This window comes from Emericellopsis cladophorae, assembly GCF_022114955.1.
Source record: "Emericellopsis cladophorae strain MUM 19.33 chromosome Unknown NODE_25_length_288687_cov_117_495977, whole genome shotgun sequence".
Classification (NCBI taxonomy): domain Eukaryota; kingdom Fungi; phylum Ascomycota; class Sordariomycetes; order Hypocreales; family Bionectriaceae; genus Emericellopsis; species Emericellopsis cladophorae.
The window spans coordinates 150774-170381 of NW_026250950.1; the positions used below are offsets into that span (position 1 = coordinate 150774).

The 19608-nt window shown below is 57.8% G+C and overlaps 7 protein-coding genes across 7 annotated transcripts; 2 read left to right on the forward strand and 5 right to left on the reverse strand.

The window, feature by feature from the left end:
• Positions 1-247: 247 nt before the first annotated feature.
• J7T54_003248 (uncharacterized protein) lies at positions 248-2110 on the reverse strand (the record flags this gene model as incomplete). The annotated part of the gene is made up of 2 exons (XM_051506808.1): positions 248-1908; positions 1966-2110. 2 exons carry the CDS (start codon positions 2108-2110, stop codon positions 248-250), a joined length of 1806 nt encoding a protein of 601 aa, XP_051361937.1.
• A 1268-nt stretch (positions 2111-3378) lies between these two features.
• J7T54_003249 (GDSL-like Lipase/Acylhydrolase) lies at positions 3379-4347 on the reverse strand (the record flags this gene model as incomplete). The annotated part of the gene is made up of 4 exons (XM_051506809.1): positions 3379-3942; positions 4007-4131; positions 4187-4283; positions 4342-4347. The coding sequence occupies 4 exons, from the start codon at positions 4345-4347 to the stop codon at positions 3379-3381; spliced, it is 792 nt and encodes a 263-aa protein (XP_051361938.1).
• Positions 4348-5923: 1576 nt separating this feature from the next.
• Positions 5924-11467, forward strand: J7T54_003250 (U3 small nucleolar RNA-associated protein-like protein; the record flags this gene model as incomplete). Its single annotated transcript, XM_051506810.1, has 3 exons — positions 5924-6300; positions 6358-10477; positions 10541-11467. The coding sequence occupies 3 exons, from the start codon at positions 5924-5926 to the stop codon at positions 11465-11467; spliced, it is 5424 nt and encodes a 1807-aa protein (XP_051361939.1).
• Positions 11468-11702: 235 nt separating this feature from the next.
• Positions 11703-11939, reverse strand: J7T54_003251 (uncharacterized protein; the record flags this gene model as incomplete). The annotated part of the gene is made up of 1 exon (XM_051506812.1): positions 11703-11939. The coding sequence occupies one exon, from the start codon at positions 11937-11939 to the stop codon at positions 11703-11705; it is 237 nt and encodes a 78-aa protein (XP_051361940.1).
• Positions 11940-11962: 23 nt separating this feature from the next.
• J7T54_003252 (uncharacterized protein) lies at positions 11963-14094 on the reverse strand (the record flags this gene model as incomplete). The annotated part of the gene is made up of 3 exons (XM_051506813.1): positions 11963-12440; positions 12623-13822; positions 13874-14094. The coding sequence occupies 3 exons, from the start codon at positions 14092-14094 to the stop codon at positions 11963-11965; spliced, it is 1899 nt and encodes a 632-aa protein (XP_051361941.1).
• A 1226-nt stretch (positions 14095-15320) lies between these two features.
• Positions 15321-16772, reverse strand: J7T54_003253 (NADH dehydrogenase-like protein; the record flags this gene model as incomplete). Its single annotated transcript, XM_051506814.1, has 1 exon — positions 15321-16772. One exon carries the CDS (start codon positions 16770-16772, stop codon positions 15321-15323), a length of 1452 nt encoding a protein of 483 aa, XP_051361942.1.
• Positions 16773-17948: 1176 nt separating this feature from the next.
• Positions 17949-19578, forward strand: J7T54_003254 (thiamine biosynthetic bifunctional enzyme-like protein; the record flags this gene model as incomplete). The annotated part of the gene is made up of 3 exons (XM_051506815.1): positions 17949-18234; positions 18297-18963; positions 19017-19578. The coding sequence occupies 3 exons, from the start codon at positions 17949-17951 to the stop codon at positions 19576-19578; spliced, it is 1515 nt and encodes a 504-aa protein (XP_051361943.1).
• Between the last annotated feature and the right edge of the window lie 30 nt (positions 19579-19608).

Genomic DNA, 19608 nt, shown 5'->3' on the forward strand with positions numbered 1-19608 from the left:
TCACCTGGTTCACTTGGGTCTGATCATCAGCATACACAAAAATAATATCATCAGTAGTTTTGACTGAAGTTTCTTCATTGGCGGCGTTCCCGAGCTGCATCTTGTACCGCGATTAATTGGTGCCACCAGGTGCTTCACATCCAGATCTTGGTTCGCCCTCCTCTAACGTCTAATTTGATGTCTACCATCTACAGTTACGTACCAAAACGTTTCGCAGTCAGGTCCTTCAAGCTCTCACCGCTCACCGCTACGGAGCTGTGGTTGGGGTCTTTGGTTTACCCGGAGGTGCCATCCATGAGAACGCCGAGGCGCCGCCGACGGGGTTGGCAGAGCGAGGCAGCGCTGGGCCGTTCTTCTCAGCACGCTCGTCGCGCGAGCTTGCAGGCTGCGAGGCCTGGCTGAGGTCCTGGTTAGCAGGCTTGCTGTCGGATCCGTGGCTCGTAGTACGCTTCGCGTTCCAGCGAGTGTTGCTGTGAGTCCCCGGATCGGCTCCCGTCCCAGCCTGGCCCTTTGCTCGCCCTTCGCCAGCCTTGCCTGAGCTGGAAGTCGGCTCGTGAGAAGCACCCGTGCGCGCAGAAGAGGACGGTCTGGGCGGCTTGAGGATTTTCATAGGACGCCCGCTTCGAGCCGCCGGCAGGTACCCGCTGAGAGGCCCGCTGTCACGAGCCGATTCAGAGCCGCCGTTCGCCCCGTGTCGCCACGAGCCCCAGATCCCAGTCCCCGACTCCCTCCTGCTAGCCTCCGAGGTCACCGAGCTGTCTCGTTTGGAAGGCCTCTCGCGGCTGTCCCAGAACTTGGCGGACTTGTCGCTACTCCCTCCATTCTCCGATCCGCTTGCCCGGCCTGTCACATTCTGTCCTTCGCGATACTTCTGCTCAGTGGGCGAGACAGGATCTTTCTCCCTGTCGTCAACGCGGGCGCCCTGCTCACGAGGACCATGTGCATTTCCTTGCGTTGGCTCTGCAAAGACAAAGGGCGTCGCGTTCGCGTTCAGCTTTGGTTTCCCGGGCACTACACTAGATGTCGTAATGTGCTTGAAGACAGTGTCATTTTCCGGGCGGACAAAGGGGACTCTGATACGCGAGCGGTCGTCACCGTACAGGACCATGGTATTCTTTGAGAACAAGATATCGGCTGAATGGGCCCTCAAGGCATCGCTGCCCACGAAGATTCGCATCATCTGTGTATCAGTGGAGCTCGACCCGTCGACGCCTACCACCTCGAATGAGACCGTCATCGAAGGGACGGAGCGTTCTGGGCTGGTGGAGCGGCTGCTGTGTTGGATCACCACCGCCTCTGCAAAGTACACGTGGAGGCGGATGCGGTAGGCGCCATCTGAGTCGCGTTGCATCTCATCCTCGATGTCGAGCTCCCGGATCAGCGAGTACTCCACCGTCGACTTCTGTGCTCCCGTGCAGATATCGGCATACAGCAGCGTGGCATGCGCGTAGTTGGTTGTGAGCCAGCATCGCACAATGGATGGGACGGTCCCCAGCACGAAAAAGGACGCTGGCGGCCCCGGAATGTCGACAGAAGAGTCATCGTCCTCAACGCCGGCAAAAGTGGTGTCGAGTCCTACGCTGCTCGCGCGCCCTGATGCGACCGAGTGGTGTGAGTGGACGGAATGGCCAGCAGAACTATGGCGGCCATCCGACTTGTGCGAAAGAGTTCGCTCCATCATCAACCCACTGCTAGGTCGCGTAGGGCCAAAGTCGCCCGAGTGGCGACTGTGATGGCCGCCCCAGCTCGAGCCATGCAGTGCACTCTCGTCGAAACGGACACTGTTCGCTCTCGAAGCAGCGCCCCGTCGCGTTGGCTCCTCCTCCGCAGGACCTAAGTGCAAGGAACCCAGGAGTTGGTCACCGGAATCGTCCAGGTCATCAAAGACTTCGCTCTGCGCGACAGGTCCTACTGCATGTCAGAGCTGGATCAGAGGGGTCGACACAGAATTTGGAAATTGCACACCATGTTGGGGAGTGCCGCTCAGGACACCGGGGAACGGCGAGTTCCACACAGATTTGAGTGCTGCGTCGTCGGCCTGGCGCTTCTCCAGTCGTGAGAGACGTTCGGCGTGATTGCTCTGGGCATACTGGACCTGTTTCAATTCCATCTGCAGAGTGTACAAATCGTCTGGCGAAATCCCGAAACGCGGATCCATGCCCACTGACTTCTCTCAGACCCGCGCCTCCAGTGCGGCCTGCATTCGTTCGCGCCTGGTAGTGATGGGCCGGTAGAGCTGGGCAACCAGTCTTCTGAGGACCACCAGCCCAAGTTCACAAGGTCTGCCTGCCCCCACGGCGCCACCTTGTCAGGAACACGGCGCTCCTTGGCATTAAAGGTTGGTGAAGTCGGTGCGAGGAGACAGCGTGAAGGGGCACGTCAACTTGTTCTGTGCTGGAATGACAGGCGTCGTTGATGATATTTGCAGCTTGGGTGATAGAAACGTATGGTAATCGGCGCCGGGAGTTTCGTGTTGTTGTCTGTGCGTGGATCACAGGAATGTATCGGGACTCTGGCTACGCGATGGGTCGAACTGTTCGAAGGTGAGGCGGTAGGAATCACAGGTTGCGTAAACCTGTTTTGCGCAGGGATGCCGGTCTGGTCGAGTTGAGTCAAGCGTTTGGGTGACTCTTTTCTTTCTTCAATATTCAAGGTTGGTCGGTCGAGCGTGGATGATGCGTATGATCGTCGAGGTCAACGTGCGTGTACGTTGGTTGCGTTAAGCGTGCGTGGGGTCAGGTCGGCGTGAGGATGTACAGGTTGAGCGACAAGGCCGATTGACAGTGCGTGAAATGGATTGCAGCGCTGAGGTAGCGAATTGAGCAATCAGCAAGAGGTGTTCAGATGGGGATTGAGATCTCGACGGACAGCCGGGCCAGAAGTCTCGCAAAGAGCTGTAGCAGGACGGTTGTTGGTGGATGACCCGTTGAAACGAGGAGTTGGAGGTCGAGGGCGACTGGAGTCTCAGATCACCGCGACAAGGATGCTGGATTAGGCTGGCACTTGCTGGACTAACATCCATTATAGGCACCCAGCGCGAGTGTTTGTTAGTGTACATGTAGCGCCCGCCTCATCAAACGTAACAACAGCCATGCTCGTCACTGACTTGTCATTGCTTATTGTCTGATTTCAGATAATAAGTCAGTGATTCTGGATGAATGTCTCTGAATTCGGCAAGGAAGCGCATGGATGGAGAAGTTCAACTCCATTATAATATGCTTTTTGTCATGGTCTTACCATACGTCTTTGCCTGTTCTACCGAACCTGCCAGAGAGCCCGACCACTCAGAAACGAAACCTTCGACTAGCAGTCAAGGAAGCGACAATCTCATTTAGCAATTTATTATAACAGATTGTATTTCGCAACGAGGGTCAATGTCTAAGCAGTGGTGCTGACGCCATTCATTTCCTCCCATGTCGGGTAGACAAAACCGGCATTGTCCGGCTGGCCCTCCCAGACCCTCTCAACGTGAGGCCGCAAGGTCTCGTAGAAAATCTGATACGCCTTTCCGCCGAGATGGAGGCCGTCCGGGAGGAGCTCGTCTAGGCCTCCCGCTTTCCCGTTCTCAGGAGTGCCGAGCCATGGGCCGCCAGATTGGTAATCGCCTGGCGTGAGCGCAATGGCGGCATGCATAATGGTCTGCCACAAGTCGATCAACACGGTCCCCTCGTTTTCGCGAGCGACCTCGCGAGCCTTCTCAGAGTACGATGCGCTGATGGCAGAGGTACGGATACCCGAGGACAGGCCCCTTGCTAGGTCAAGCCTTGTGAGCTTGAGCTCATCCACCGGCGGGGGTGTGATGATGAAGATCTTTGGCTTGTGCTGCTTGACACGAGGGTGGTTGACGATCTTGTTCAGGTTGGATTTGTATTCGTCCAGGTCGACGTGCTGCCTAGTATGAGCCCCATCAATGACGGCATCGTTGGCTCCGATCAAGATGGCCTAAAGGTGCCGGAGTCATTAGCCAGGGTTCTCAGTGACAATACCTCGGCCACGGCGCTCTCACAAGATACTCAATCGCGGGTGTGTCGGCGCCCCTCTCGGGAAAGACCGCCTCCAACACGCTCAGCAAGTTCCTGGTGTTGTATCCCGAGAAACCCCTGTTGATCACGTCAAACCTCCGACAGCACACTGGGCACAAGTCAACAGCTGTCGCTTTTTCTCTCGGCAGGGCAGGGGGCCGCACGGGTCTGAAGAGCAGCTTGGAACGAGAACCCCTCTTGTAACTGCATAGATTGCTGGAACAGAGAGTCTCCCAAGAGAACGAACTGAGGATAGGTGGACTGCCGATCCGAGTTAGTATTGTCCCAAGGCGCTTCCTTGGTACACGAGGCGTCCTACCGCCATGGCTGAGTGAGAGCAGATGATGCCTGTGGTAGACTGACGTGGTGTATCTTCTATTGTCTTGATAGTGAGCGGATCTCACAAGGGCGCTAGGCTTGATCAGGGACGAGGACAAGAGGTGGTCTACGCACGTGACAGAGGCTGGAGACAGGGTGGGCACAGCGCATTCATAAACCATATGTCACCGATCTATTTTGAAGGGCAAGTGAGAAATGTTTACATGATTGACACACGCGACCTAGTAACGACGTGAATACATGCTAAAAATGTGGGGGGAGCTGTTCAACAGACTAAGAAACGTGTGCGCAAGCCCCCAAGGACCCTGAGCAGGGGATGGCATTTCCTTTGATCTGTATAGTCAATCATCATGGCCCCCGGTAGGTCTTAGTGTGCTTGATTATTTATAGAGACGCGCTTTACTAATTCTTTTCACAGCTGCTTCATCACAGTCCACCAGCGCTAAGACGCTAAAGACAACGCATGCTGCCACCCCTAGCGGAGACAGTCACGAGCAGGGCGGCGATAACTTAGTTACTCGCAAGGAGAAAGTTGTGAGTTTTACAGTTTTAAATAAACCGTCCTATGCTTATAAGGCAGCGTCATGGATATGGCGGCACATCGAGAAATTCCCCGTGCCTACATTGTGTGCGCTCCTGGGTCTCTGGCAAGACTCGAGAAATGGGCTGTTTCGAGCCTATAAAGGGGGTCGCGCCCAGCGCTGCCAACGGCACTCCCATGGGCACCTGTGTTCTCCTCTGTAAGTGCCGCCATGCTCTCATTTTCCGCGCTTTGCTCATGTATTCACAGCCCTGCCGTCCTCGTACCTTGGGTGCGATACATGGAGTCAAACGACTCAGCATCTGTGAGTCTGGCTGCTTGCACCTGCGTAGCAGCGCGAGTGCCCAGTAGCTAATTCGAGCTCAGCACAAGCGCACCTGTCGCGTGGCAATGCGCCAAGTTTTAGCGATGATAAATGCCCGCCCTCCTATCCTATCCGCCGCTGAGCTCGCCCCTTATAACAAGAGTACTCGCCGACCCCTCGTGCCCACGTCGCGCGCTGAGACGCATGATATGATCGCTACACTCCACCAGTGGTTGGCTGCGCAATGCGAGTGAACTATACGTAAGTAGCCTGTCTTCGGTGAGGACGAGTGGCTGGCCCAGTACCCATATGAAAAGACGACGATAGATCGCTCCAAGACCTATCACTACCATTTCAGAGGCGACACAATCATTCTACCACTTACTGAACAATACCAACAAGCAAGATAGCCTTGAGGCCAGGTATGTGAGGTACCTTATGCAGACACTGTGAGGGATCATCAGCAGCAATGTGGGGTCTCGGCAGCACTACCGTAGCCACTTATCGATAAGCTTTGACTTGGCAAAAAATTTCCCACTCCAGCGAGTCCAGTCGCTCCTTCTCGTCAAGTAGACGGACGGACAGGCAACATTCAGGCACTCTGGATGGCTCTCATCGACAAACAGACAGAGTGACAGCTGAAACTCGCGAAAACCCCTTCACCAAACCATTGACCGACGTCAAGGCCGACTCAGCGCGGCCCCGTAAGCGCCAGTCATGGCTTCCTCGCTCGCCGCGCAGTTGGCGCAGGTCGCCGCCAATTCAAAGTCGTCCCTCAACGTCAAGGCTCAGAAGGCTGCCCATTCCAAGTCGCTGATCTGGGAGCCTCGTGTCGCTGCCTCGCAGAGCTACCAGACGCTCTACACGACCTGCCATCAGGGATTTGAGGAGTTGTGCCAGCTCGACAGCCGATTTGCCCACTTCCAGGCCACCATCTTTGGCGAAGACAGCCAGACGCAGGACCGGAACCAGTTGTCACCGGCGGAGAACAAAGAATTGGACAAGCAGATTGACGCATTCTTGCGGCTGGCCGGCTCTCGACTGCGTCTGATGCCTGCGATCAAGGCCATCGAATGGTTGATCAGAAGATTCCGGTTAGGCTGCCCGCACACCTTGTTCATTTGAGGCATCCACGACTGACAGAAGCCCAGTATCCACGAAGAAAACACAAGCGCACTGATCAAGACCTTCTTGCCGTTCCACTCGATACCTGCCTTCGCCACGCTGCTCTCTATCCTCCCTGCAAAGATACCCGCCGAGTTCCGCTTTCTCGATCCATACGTTCGATCCCAAACCTCACCTCCTCGGTCCGTGCTTGTGCACCAAGCCGTGCACCACCCAGAACTTGTCACGCTGTACTCCGAGTACACTCTCGAATCATGTCGCATGCAATTCCAGCACCCCGCGCTCATCTCCTTCTGGGCAGGTCTTTTAACCGAAGCAGTCAGTGGCATTCTCGACCGGTCGCGATCCGGCCGCGTGGCGGTGCAGAAGGACAATGATCAGGCTCTCCTCCATCGCCTCGGACCCATCTTCGCCGAAGCCCTGGTCATGAAGAAGGTTCCGGCCCTGCAGATTGCTTCGTACATGGCTCTTGCCGTGTTCGTCGCCAAGGGCAACCTCGAAGATGTCGCTGTGACAGCATTCATGGAGCAGACCGTGCTTGGATGGACGAATGCGACTGTCCGACCTGCCTTGGTGAGCTTGGTCATCATGGCGCAGCATCGATCGGCCAAGCAGATGAGCAGCAAGGTCACAAAGGCATTGCTCAAGATCTCGGATATTGGGCCTTTGCTGGTAGAGATTGGCCAGGAGAGGCGCGTCGACAAGCTGGCCAACGGACTCTGCCTGGCACTGGTCGAGCGCTTCACCAGAAAGGGCGACTCGCGTGGCCTGCCCACCATCATGGCCATTCTCGGTAGCCGGATCCTCAAGGACAAGCAGATTGCGGTGATCTTCAAGTCGCTGCTGCTCACGGCACTCAAGCTCGACGACGGCAACGACAAGGATGGAGCTTTGCGAAGAGAGCTCGGATCGGCGCTGATCGCTCTTTCGCAGACCACGGGAGAGTCTGGCGAGGTCATACAGTCGGTCATCAGAGACGTGGACTTTGATATTGAGGAGCTCGAGATGAAGCTCGACCTGTCTTTCCGATCCCGACACATCCCAGAAGTCGCCGATGCTGAGGCCACCAAGGAGGAAGCCCCACAAGAGACAGTGCACGAGAGGATTGATAGGTCCTTCAAGGAAATCGAGTCCAGCAAGAGCGCCCTGTCGCCGTGTCTGCTGCCACAGAAGAAGGAGATCTTCGAAGAGTTCAGCCATCTGTTCTTTACCATCGTTGCTGAGCAGGCCAAGCATCCTTCGTGGCTTGAGAAGATGGACGAGCAGGCCAAGTTACGTCGTAGGACCGCTCTCAGCGACTGCACATATTGCAGCTTCTTCACCCGCATCTGGTGCGGACCATACCCAGCCATGGCTCGCGCGGCCGCATTGGACATGGTGAAATCCCGACTACAAAATGACACCGAGACCAAGCCAGATATGCAGGCCCTCATCCCTTACTGCGTGACCGCGCTCGGCGACCCCTCGAAACGCGTTCGCCAAGCTGCGGCAGGGCTGATGACCGCACTGGCACACACATACTCGTCCCTGAGCTCGGGCTCGTCGATATGGGGCGATGGCGAGTTGTACGGAATGGGATCAAAGTTTGTGGCCCTGAGCTCTGAGATGGCGGCCAAGATGCTCCATCTCCAGATCCTGCCGTCGCTCGAGGAATGTGTACTGGACCCTGGGCACATCTTTGCCATCATCTCCTCGTCCATGGAGACGGGCAAATATCACAAGCGACCAGACCCCGCGATTGAGAAGAAGGATCACATGTCGCAGGCCATGCGGCTGGCGTTGATGGGATTTTTTGCCGTGCATGCTGTCTCGACGCCCATCTTGTTGGTTAAGGATAGACTGCTGCGAGCACTGAACGAGACTCGCGGCGTCTCTAGCACCAGCCGGACCAAGGTCCTACTGCCTGCCCTGCAATGGTGGGCAGAGCTGGGTCAGGAGGAGGCGCAGACGCTTTGCGCCAAGGAGCAGCTGGACCAGGCTACCATTGACGCGCGTTTTGTTGACATTCTTGTGCCCAACGAGGTGGATGGCCTCGAGTTTGTCTTCAACTTTCTCAAAAACCCCGACAACAGAGAAAGAGACGGGCTCGTGCAGGCTCTGCTCGCGCGCATCAGGAAGATCTGGCCCGCCCTCAAGGATGATGTCAAGTTCATGGTTGCCGAGCAGCTCCTCGAGATTTCCCAGGAGAACACCGATGAGAACGCTGACAACTTCGTGCCCGGCGAGGCGGCCGACTTGCTGCGCAGTGTGCCCTTAACCACCGACATTCTTTCGTCCTTCCTTGACTCCATCAAGACCGGCACCAAGATGATCACCGAACCACCACCCAACAAGCGACGCCGCAGGAGCTCTGCTGAGAGCAACCGCAGTCTCTCCACGCGGGCAAGCTCCGAGATCAGCCTTGCCCTGAGGCGCGTCACCTTTGTCCTGCAGCTCGTGGAGAACTCGGACCCCGTCAACCACCCTGAGCTCCTCGACGGGCTATTCACAGCCCTGTCGGAGCTGCAGCACTTCAGGACCGTCGTCGGCTCGGAGCTAGGATACCTGCAGAACCTCATCCTCCGCAGCCTGCTTGCCATGATGCCCACTTACAAGGCTGACAAGAACCTCAAGATCAGCACCTCTGGCGGTTACGGCGACCTCCTCGTCAACTGCATCCAGAAGTCGTCGAGCCCCGTCGTCCAGAATGCGGCGCTGCTCCTCATCGCCAGCTTCGCCACCACGGCACCGAATTTGGTCCTGCATAGTGTCATGCCCATTTTCACGTTCATGGGGACGTCAGTGCTTCGCCAGAGTGACGACTACTCGGCCCACGTCGTCGCCCAGACAATCAAAGAGGTTGTGCCGCCCCTCATCGACTCGCTCCGCCATGGGAAAAAGAGCCCCGTCGCCGGCGCCGCTGAGATCCTCGTCAGCTTCACTACGGCCTACGAGCACATCCCCTCTCACAGGAGGGAGGATCTCTTCTACGCTCTGGTCGAGACGCTAGGCGCGTCCGAGTTCCTGTACGCTCTGGTCAGCATGCTCGTCGACCGCTACGGCCCCAGCGACGCATTGCTGCAGTTCATCACTAGCCTCCTGAACCGCTTCCCAATCGAGGTGCAGATGGAGACGCTCGTGAAGCACTGGGATCTCATAGCAGACCTCTTCCGGCCTAAGCCCGACATCTCTTTTGCTCTCCTGGGCGTCAGCGAGGACGGCGAGAAGGACGTCGAGCAGATCGCTCTGCGTCAACTATCCGCCTTCCCCACGTTCCTATCCAGCAAGAAGTTGAGATCGGAGATCTCCAAGCTGGTAGACCATGACGACATGGAGGCGTCTGAGGTACGCACCTTGTACTCTGCGCTGCTTGAGAATGTCCTGCTCCTGGCCGACCAGGTCAAGGGCAACAAGGCACTGCACCCTCGCTGTGGCGCCACGCTTGCCAACCTGCTCAACTTGCTGTCCATTGGCGAGTTCATCAAGTCGGTTGAGAACCTGCTCGACCGCCCCAACATGGGTCTGCGTCAAAAGGTCTTGCGCGCACTCGAGGTCCGCGTCGACAAGGAGAGCAATACGGACGCGTCCTCGCGTACCGTCCTGCTGGCCTTCCTCCCACAGCTCACCGCCGCGATCCGCGAGTCCACCGACATACGCTACAAGCACACTGCCGTCACCTGCGTCGACAAGATTGCCGAGAAGTACGGCAAGAAGGATATTGAGGCTGTCGTTGCCGCGGCATCCACTATCGCCGGCGAGCATTGCCTCGGGCAGAACGACAAGCGCCTGCGTGTCATGGCTCTGCTGTGCCTCACATCGCTGGTCGACGTGCTACAGGACGCGATTGTGCCTGTGCTTCCCGTCGCCGTGCCCCAGGCCGTGCAGTACATGAGCGACAGCCTGCAAGGCGACGAGCCTGACGAGGATCTGCACTCTGCCTGCTACGGCTTCATCAGCTCCCTGGCGGAGCACCTCCCATACATGCTCTCGAACCACATCGGGCGCATACTCGAGATCTCAAATGCCTCGGCTGAGGCAGGTCTGAGCGACGAGGCGAACGCAAGCCGCGTCAGCTGCCTCGAGTTCCTGGCCAAGCGCCTCGAGGCGAAGGAGGTCTTTACCGGCTTCGACAAGAACTGGGACAGCGCCGTGTCGGCCGGCTTCAAAGTAAGTGGTGTCATGGTTTCACTGCCCCTTGCAAGCAAAACTAACTCTTCTCCTTTCTTGCAGGCCATGACCGAGTACCTCAACATCCTGGGTAAAGCCCTCGACAAGCACTCCAAGGCCAACATTGCCAAGAGCGCCACAACACTCACGAGCATCATCACCAAGGGTCTCGACCTCCGCCGCCAGAAGCAGGCCCAGACACAGGTGCAGGACGGCAAGTCCACCGAGGAGGAGGAGCCCTCCATCACCGCCGTGGAAGCCAACCTCAACGAAAAGGCCCTCAAGATGATCTACAAGCTCAACGACGCCTCTTTCCGCCCCATCTTCATCCAGATTGTCGAGTGGACGACCTCCGGTCTGCCCAAGTCGGACAAGACAGGCCGCGTCCTGCGCCAGTACAGCGTCTACGGCTTCCTGCACACCTTCTTCTCGAACCTCAAGTCCATCGTGACCAATTACTCGACGTACATTGTTGATGACGCGGTGAAGACCCTCCAGACCAGCGCGCCCGGCGGCAAGTACCCGGAGCAGCGGCGGCTCTGGGCCCGCGTCCTCGCCACGCTCAAGCAGAGCTTCGAGCACGATCAGGATGACTTCTGGCAGGCGCCGTCGCACTTTGGCGCCGTGGCCCCTGTGCTCATGGAGCAGTTCCTTCACGCGCCCAGCACTGACGTGGAGGCCGACCTGATCCCGGCCGTCGTCGAGCTCGCCGAGAGGGTGGCTTCGCCCGCGGCCCAGAAGGAGCTGAACACGGCGCTGCTGCAGCACCTCAAGTCGGAGCAGCGCGCTGTGCGACTGGCGGCCGTCAAGTGCGAGCAGCAGCTCATGGACAGACTGGGCGAGGAGTGGCTGACCATGCTGACGGAGATGTTGCCGCGCATCAGCGAGCTGCAGGAAGATGATGACGAGGAGGTCGAGAGGGAGACGCACAAGTGGATTGTCAAGATTGAGGCTGTGTTGGGTGAGCCGTTGGATGCCATGTTGCAGTAGTAGAAGATGTGTTGCGATGGCCGGCGTAGCGAGGCCCACGCTTGCTGTTGTTTGGTATAAGATGTGGACATTTGTCTAGACATACAAATTCAAGTGTAAGCTATGAATCACTTTGTTCATGTGGAATGAGACTGGGGACAGAAAGCAACACTGGTTGTGTCACGAATAGCCAGTGAATAACAATAGCCGTGGATGGCATAAACCGCATAGCAGGGCAACGAGTTGCGCGATAACATCAATACAGATTACATGATATGTACAATGAGACCTTGTCTGTGTCGTGCATCGCCTGGACGTCAACGGCCTTTTGCTCCTGGATCGTCACATCATGATAGGCCACGACGACGTAGGAGCCGAACGTGCGCGTGGGCACGCGATCACCAAACATGATATTGCGTTCCTCAAACGTGCGACCCTTGGTCTCCGCGAGGCGAAAGAAAGCCCAGAGGAGGGTCAGAAACGCGACGCCCATCCAGAAAAAGCCTTGGTTATTTGCTAGCGAATGCTCTGCGACCGCAGACGCGTCGATGACACCTCGGCAGGGATTGTCCAGCCCACAGGACCGACGGTCAGGGAGAAGCTCAACAGCCAGCAGATGCAGAGCGCCGACTGTACCCAGCGCAAGCTGAGTATTTTTTCGTGGCTGGCCACTCGGAGGACGCCAATGACGCAGAGCGCAGTGATCATAGCCAACATGCCGGCAATGTACAGCTTGCGAAGGCCAAACTGGTTCATCAGAAACCAAGAGAGGACGGTTCCGCAGAACGCGATGCCTGTACCAACCAGGCCGAGGTTGTAAGCCATCTCGAAGGTGATGCCAACCTGCTCGAAGAAGTAGATGGCGCTGTGGGCAAACCAGGAGCCGGAGAGAACTTGACCGGCAAAGACTGTACAGGCGATCTCCGTACGGCTGGCATTGGGGCCACGGGAAGCAGTCCAGATAGGAGCTGCCTTCCGCCATATCCTGCTCAACCTGATTGGTGGGGACCATCATGGCAACCTTATTCTTGGCCTGTTCCTGGGAGACGTTGGAGATGCGCAGAACTGTTCTCGCAGCCTCGTCATACTTGGCGTTGCGGGTGAGCCACCAAGAGGATCCAGGCATGGACCATGCTGCCAGCATGAGTGGGCTATCACGATAGTGCCTGTCTGTACCAATCCTGCAAACTCCTCGCAGAAGCGCCGACCGCCGACTCGGCCCCGCCGATCCACGTCTCCTGTGCGTCGTCCGGCTGAACGATGAATTTTTCGGGCATCTGGCTGCCATGCTCGAGGATGAAGCGCAGCATCCACCGGTCCATGTTGAATGAATGCTCAATGGAGAAGAGACACGCATTGTGAAAGACCTTGAGACGTGATAAGCACGCATCCAAACTGACCCAGTGCAGCTGCAGCTCTGTCAAAATCTCGAAATTGTGCGCGAGCCGTTTGCGTATCTCAGGGGCTTGTTCCTCGGCAAGCCCACTTTCGCTGCTGCTGCAAAGAAGACGGTGCATGTAGACGGTCGACGTGACGACCAGCATGTGGCCAACCATGGCGTACGAGCAGCGGTTGTCCTTGTCTTCGCAGAGATAGAGCAGATCGCAAAATGCCTCGGCGTGTTGGGCACATTTTTCCGCGTACGCCATCGTCTGTGGCGTGGGATGGCGAAAACTCTCTGCCATGAAGCGGTAGCACAACACCTCGTAGTAGTAGTGGAACCCCAGATGCAATGCGGCGAATGAGTTGCCCACATTGATGCCCATGGCGTTGGCGCGCTCCAAGTTCTGCTCCGATTCTTGGATGTAGAATGGTAGCTGATGTTGCCATGCGTCGAGACGCGCAGCTATTGCGTCAATCTCGGCAGCCAGTGCCATGGGCTCGAGACCGCACTCTACTGCCATGTTGTTGAGGTCCTGGACATCAGACCATATCCGGGCGAGCTTGGCCATCTCTCCCCATATACTCCGCGTTCGCTCTCCGCTGGCTGTACGCACAGGTTCCGTTGGAGAGAGGCCGAGGAAAACAGATTCCTCCGAAGGCAGCTCGACGTCGTCTCGAAACAGAATTTGTCTCGATAGTTTGAGGCCGGCAGAGACCCACAAATCAGTCATGTAGAGTGTCCAGTAGACGCGCAAATTTATCTGACGTTCCAGCTCTGTCTGACACTTTCGTTGTGGAAGGTCCAAAATGAGGCCAAGACGGATGGCTGTGGCAACGTACAAGGTTTCGGTCGCAGCTTTGTTGTCGACGAAGCACATGGTACCCAGTAATAGGCAGCCTTGGATGGTAACAATGGACAGATCTCGCATGTCGAGGGCTCGGTAGGCTAGCTCGGCAAAGTGATGGTCGCGCCTTTGAGGCGAGGATGCGAATCTTGGCGATAGAAGTCAGAACCAGGTGTCGTTTTGCAGGTGGCGGACAAACCTGATGCCCAACGAGAGGACCGAATACAAGATCACATCGGGTATCTGATTATTCCGCAAGTCTCGCTCGAATGTTGGACGGTGGAAAAGGCTATGGTGTGTATCGTGAACCACATCAAAGTAGTGAGATACCATCTCCTGCTTCCAAACAGGGTCCAATTCCAGCATGGCGGCGGCCCGGTTGGGCTGGTTCGGAGAGCAGTAGGAGGCATTGCTGCTCATGTCTTCAGGTCCTGAAATGAACCCATCGCTGAGCGGGCGGGCCGCAGATGAGACATGTGAGACGTGATGATGTGGCACGTCTGGTGACTTGACCGGTAGCCGCGCTTGAAGCTGCGTTTGGCTTTGGCTCTGGGTGTGAGAGTCCGGTGCCGCGCTAGGCTTCGGCTTCCCCAGGCTGCACGATATTTTCATCCTCTCGCAGCGGAGGCATGACGAATTGGGGTCGGTCTTGGACGGACGACATCGTCGCTTCCCTAACCTGAGGCGGGAGGCAAGAGGGTGAGCGTCAGTCCATGCGGCAGGAGTGACAGAGCTGGAGCCACGATGGTCGTCGGCCTGGAAGGTACTCACCGGCATGTGTAACAAGCAGTTGCGGGTCTCATCGTCCAAGGATCCGTCCAGTGGGCTGCCAGTGCGAGCGCGCGATAGTCTATCGATGGTCAGTGTGATTGATGGGAGACACTGAGCGAGCGGATTTGAGAGGAGCAAAGCCGCACATGGCAGTCTGATGAATGTGATGGCATCCCGCGGCGTTACCTCCGCTGCCATGGATGGCTAAATGCAGACTGGCTGGGCCCTGGGCTGCTGGATGCCCGGATATTTACTCCGTAGAGCCAGAATTGGTGGTGCCACGACTGGCGAACAGGGGCATCACCCACTGTCGCAAGCTGCATGAGGGGAAATGATTTGGGGGGGGGCAGCAACTACGGATGCATATGCCTGGTAAATACCCACAAGTTCGAAGATATAGACACTATCACAAGGTATTATGTTTATCCCCGTCTGCTGCCCTGCGCTTGACCTATCGCTCATTCAAACTGTGCGACACTAGGTAGTCGACATACAAATCCTTAACTTCAGAGGAGTACTACGTGCGCCCATATTCTAGTCAACTTGGCGAAGACTCACGTGTGGGTCCTTCAATAGAAGCACAAGGTATCCCCACACTCGAGTCCTCCTCCCCCTTCCCGACGTTGACTTCCCCAACCCACTTCACGCCACAGACAGACACGTCCACGAGGCCGTTGGACATGGGCGCATGGCACGCCGACTGGCTCTCGCTCGGTCTGGACTCTGGACGCTGGGCCAGGCAAGGGCACGCACTACCTGTCCGTGTGGCGGGAGCTGCCGAATACAGTGCACGCACGGCTGATCAAGTTGACGGTCTGATATACATGATTTGGATGAACATGTATAGCTGAACATTAGGTCTTTGCACGAGGCCCTCAGAACCGCGAAATGTCCCGGCCAAAGACCCATGTGACGAACCAGTAGACGGGAATGAGCAGCTTGTTCCGGACGCTCATGCTCTTGGTCAGGTACGCCGTCCTCCACAAGATCCACGCGGCCCTTCCCTTGAGCTCATCGCCCGAGCTCTGGTGGATGGCTCGCCTGCTGCCCAGATACGCCATGGCCCCGAGATTGCGGAATTTGAAGGGCTTGGCCTCGAGATCGCCCTTGTTCAGGCGACGACCGAGATGAACGGCCTGCTGGGAGGCGACCTGCGCGGTGGCCGGGTAGCTGGTGCCCTCGACGACGGCGCAGTCACCCATGGCGAAGACGCCAGGGATCGTGGTCCTCTTTTGATCGGGGCCCTCCACCTGCACCCGCAGCCGGTCGTCGGTGAGGAACCCGCCCGTCTTGGGGTCCTTGACGATCCTGCCGAGGCCAGCGACGTCCTGCTTGTCCACAATCTGGCGCACGAGCGGGTTCTGCGTGAGGCCCGTGCTCCAGACGACGATGCCAGCGCCGACCTCGTCCTTCTCCTCCTTGATGCGGATGAGCAGATGGTCGCCGACGCGGCGGATCCTCTCCAGGTGGTGCTCCGTCTTGACCTGGATGCCCTGGCGCTTGAACATGTCTGTCGCGTAGTTGGCGAGGTTCTGGTCGAACATGGGGAGCACCTTGGGGGCAATGTCGTAGATGGTCACGGCGACGTGCTGCATGAGGCCCGGATACATCTTGCGCAGATCCTCGTGGACGAGGTCGTGCAGCTCGGCGGCGAACTCGATGCCGGTGGGCCCGCCGCCGACGACGGCAAAGTGCAGCAGCTTCCGCCTCTCGTCGTCCGTTGTCGTCGGCAGCGCAGCCTTTTCAAACGCCTGCAGGATCCGGAGCCGGATGACACGCGCGTCGCCGACGTCGCGGAGGAAGCAGGCGTGCTCCCAGACGCCCTCGATGCCAAACGTCTGGCTGGCGCACCCCACGGCGAGGACGAGCTTGTCGTAGGCGACCTCGAACTCCGTCCCGGGGTCCGCGACGGCGTTGGGGTCCGAGCGTGTGGTGGCGTCGTCCTTGGTGTTGGCCTGAACACTGACGACTTTTCTGTCAAAGTCTACGTCGCGTACCTGGCCTTGGTGGAACTCGGCCAGGTTCAGCCGTCGCACGGGCTCGATGGCGGCGCGAAACTCGAGGGTGCCGACGGACGTCGAGGCCAGGAGGGGTGTGAAGACAAAGTGGGAGCGAGGCGAGATGAGGACCTGGGAGTAGGAGGAGGGTGAGAGGGTCCTCGCGAGCGCGTAGCCAGCCCATCCGGAGCCGAGAATGACGATGCGTTCCTTTTGGTTTGTGGGAGTCGAGGTGCTGGCGTAGTATCTGCGCGGCAGCAGGGCGTTGTGGCGTTGCAATGCCCTTTGGAGGATTTGACTCGCGATCCGCGCGGGCGTGCGAGTTTCCATCGTGATGACGGGGAGAGAAACGGTGTAAGGAGAATTCAGGGCGAAAACGAGTCGCGATTGCTAACTTGATATCGTCAAGTGCTTACGAGCCACTGATGTCACGGTCACGACTTCCCGACGATGTCACTCACCCCTGTTTCAGACCAAGGACCTCTCGTGCTGGGGGAAAAAAAAAAGAGATCAAAACGAAGCCTGACGAGCAATTATGTGCTATTTTCAACAGCTTGATCCCTACGAGAATAGATCGGAATGACGTTACTGCCTGTCGGTCGCAGGTCCGTGTCCTTGGATCCGATCTGTCCGGACGGCCGTATCCACTTTTACCGGAGGCTGAAGAGTCCGGGAGTCCGGGGCTGCAGTTGGTGTCCGTGTGGCGTTCTACATGTAGGTAGTTGGGATCCGTAGTGGCTCGAGAATGACCTTTTAGGGATGTCCTACTGCTATCTCTGCCAGTAGAAGCGGGAAGGCTGCACTTGCCAGGAGTTGGGATTACCACTGGCGCTGGTCTTGAAATGAGTCTGCCTCGAGGGTTCGAGGCGCTCATCACATTCACCGACGGTAGCAAGGGCTCAGGTATATATAGACCAAACTCAAGTGATGTAGCATCAGCTTGTGGCATACAACAAGGACAGGTGGCCGAGTGGTTAAGGCGCTACACTCAAGATGATATCATCTTAAGTCATGCAATGGCTTTGTAGTATCGAAAGATGCATCGGTTCGAGTCCGGTCCTGTTCAGTAACTTTTTTCCTTTTTGCCACATGGTCTTTTATCCAGCCGCGATCTCTTTTGAACACATGCCTAGAAGACTGATGATTCAGTGAAGTCCTTGTATCGAAATCTTGACATCATCAAGAGGTGTCGCCCGATCGCGGAGTGTTTCGCTGTATAGATACAGACAATGAAAAACGTGCGCCAACGGCAGCAAACAGACTTGCGCAATGCAATAATAGACTGACGTTGAGGTCTCTGCCAATTCTATAGTAATCAGATGTCACTTTGCAAATTCAGGTGAAGCTCAAAGGCGGCGGGCGAGATCTAACGGTAGCCAGCCATCAACAACTGACGCCCGCCCACGCCCGTCTCTCACAACGAGTGAAATTCAACGCACCTCCATCCACCAGGGCACCCACCACTCTCCCCTTTCCAACCCCTGAGCGCGAAATCAAAACAGCAAAATGGCCACTCCAAAGGTAGACTACAGCGTCTACCTCGTCACGGACTCCACGCCCGCCATTCTTGGCGATGCTGACCTCGCCTCCGTCGTCGAGCAGTCCCTCCAGGGCGGCGTCACCATCGTCCAGTACAGGGACAAGCACTCACCACGCGACCACGTTGTCGCGACCGCGCGCAAGCTGCACCAGATGACACAAAAGTACAATGTGCCCTTTCTCATCAACGACTACGTCGATGTGGCGGCCGAGATTGGCTGCGAGGGCGTGCACATTGGCCAGGACGACATGGGTAATCAATCACTCGCATATTCTCAACTCACTAGCGATACGTGACTAACACGGCACGCATAGCATTTGAGGAAGCAAAGAGGCTGCTAGGCGAGGGCAAGATCATCGGCGTCACAGCATCCTCCAAGGGAGAGGCCCTCAAGGCTGCCTCCCAGGGCGCGACGTACCTGGGCATCGGCACCGTCTACGCCACCAGCACAAAGAAGGACACAAAGTCCATCATCGGCCCCGTGGGCGTGTCCTCCATCCTCGCCGCCCTCGAGGCCGAGGGTCACGGCGCCCTGCCCACCGTCTGCATCGGCGGCGTCAACGCCAGCAACGCCCGGGACGTCATGCGCCAGAGCGTCTCCCCCCGCAAGACCCTCGACGGCGTCGCCGTCGTCAGCGCCATTGTCGCCGCCCGAGACCCTGCCGCCGCCGCGCGCGAGATCCAGGGCGCTGTCGTTGGCGCCAAGATCCCCGAGGCCATCCTGTCCATTGCCCGCCAGGGCCCTCTGTCGCACAACATGACCAACCTCGTCGTCCAGAACTTTGCCGCCAACGTCGCCCTCGCCATTGGCGCCTCGCCCATCATGGCCAACTACGCCGAGGAGGCGGCCGACCTGGCCAAGCTGGGCGGTGCGCTCGTCATCAACATGGGCACGGTGACCCCCGACGGGCTGAAGAACTATGTGCAGGCGCTGCAGGCGTACAACGCCGCCAAGCGACCTGTCGTCTTTGACCCAGTGGGGTGAGTACTTGTAACTACAAGGAGCCAGCCGGACAGATGCTAATCAACAACAGTGCCGGCGCAACCGCCGTCCGCCGCTCGGCCGTCAAGACCCTCCTCGCAAGCGGCCAATTCGCCCTCATCAAGGGCAACGAGGGCGAGCTGCAGACCCTGCACGGCGTCTCCGTCACGCAGCACGGCGTGGACTCTACCTCCACCCTGAGCCTGGCCCAAAAAGCCCGTCTCGCGCGGGACCTCGCACGCACCCACGCCGCCGTGGTCCTCCTCACGGGCAAGACCGACATTGTCAGCGACGGCACCCGGACGATCCGCGTCGACAATGGACACGAGCTCCTGGGCATGATCACCGGTACAGGTTGCACACTCGGCACCGCCGTGTCGGCCGCGCTGGCAGCATACGGCCATGTTGACCCCCTGGTGGCTGCTGTGGCCGGCACAGCCGTATTTGGCGTCGCGGCAGAGATGGCCGCGGCGAGGAGCGAGGTCCGTGGGCCCGGCACGTTTGTTCCTGCGTTCCTGGACGAGCTGTACCTGATCCGCAAGGCGTCTGCGGACGGGGACATGCGGTGGCTGACCATGGTCAAGGTACAGGCTGTCGAGGTGCCAGAAGAGTAGGGGGGGTCGTTGCTCTACAGCTCGTACAAG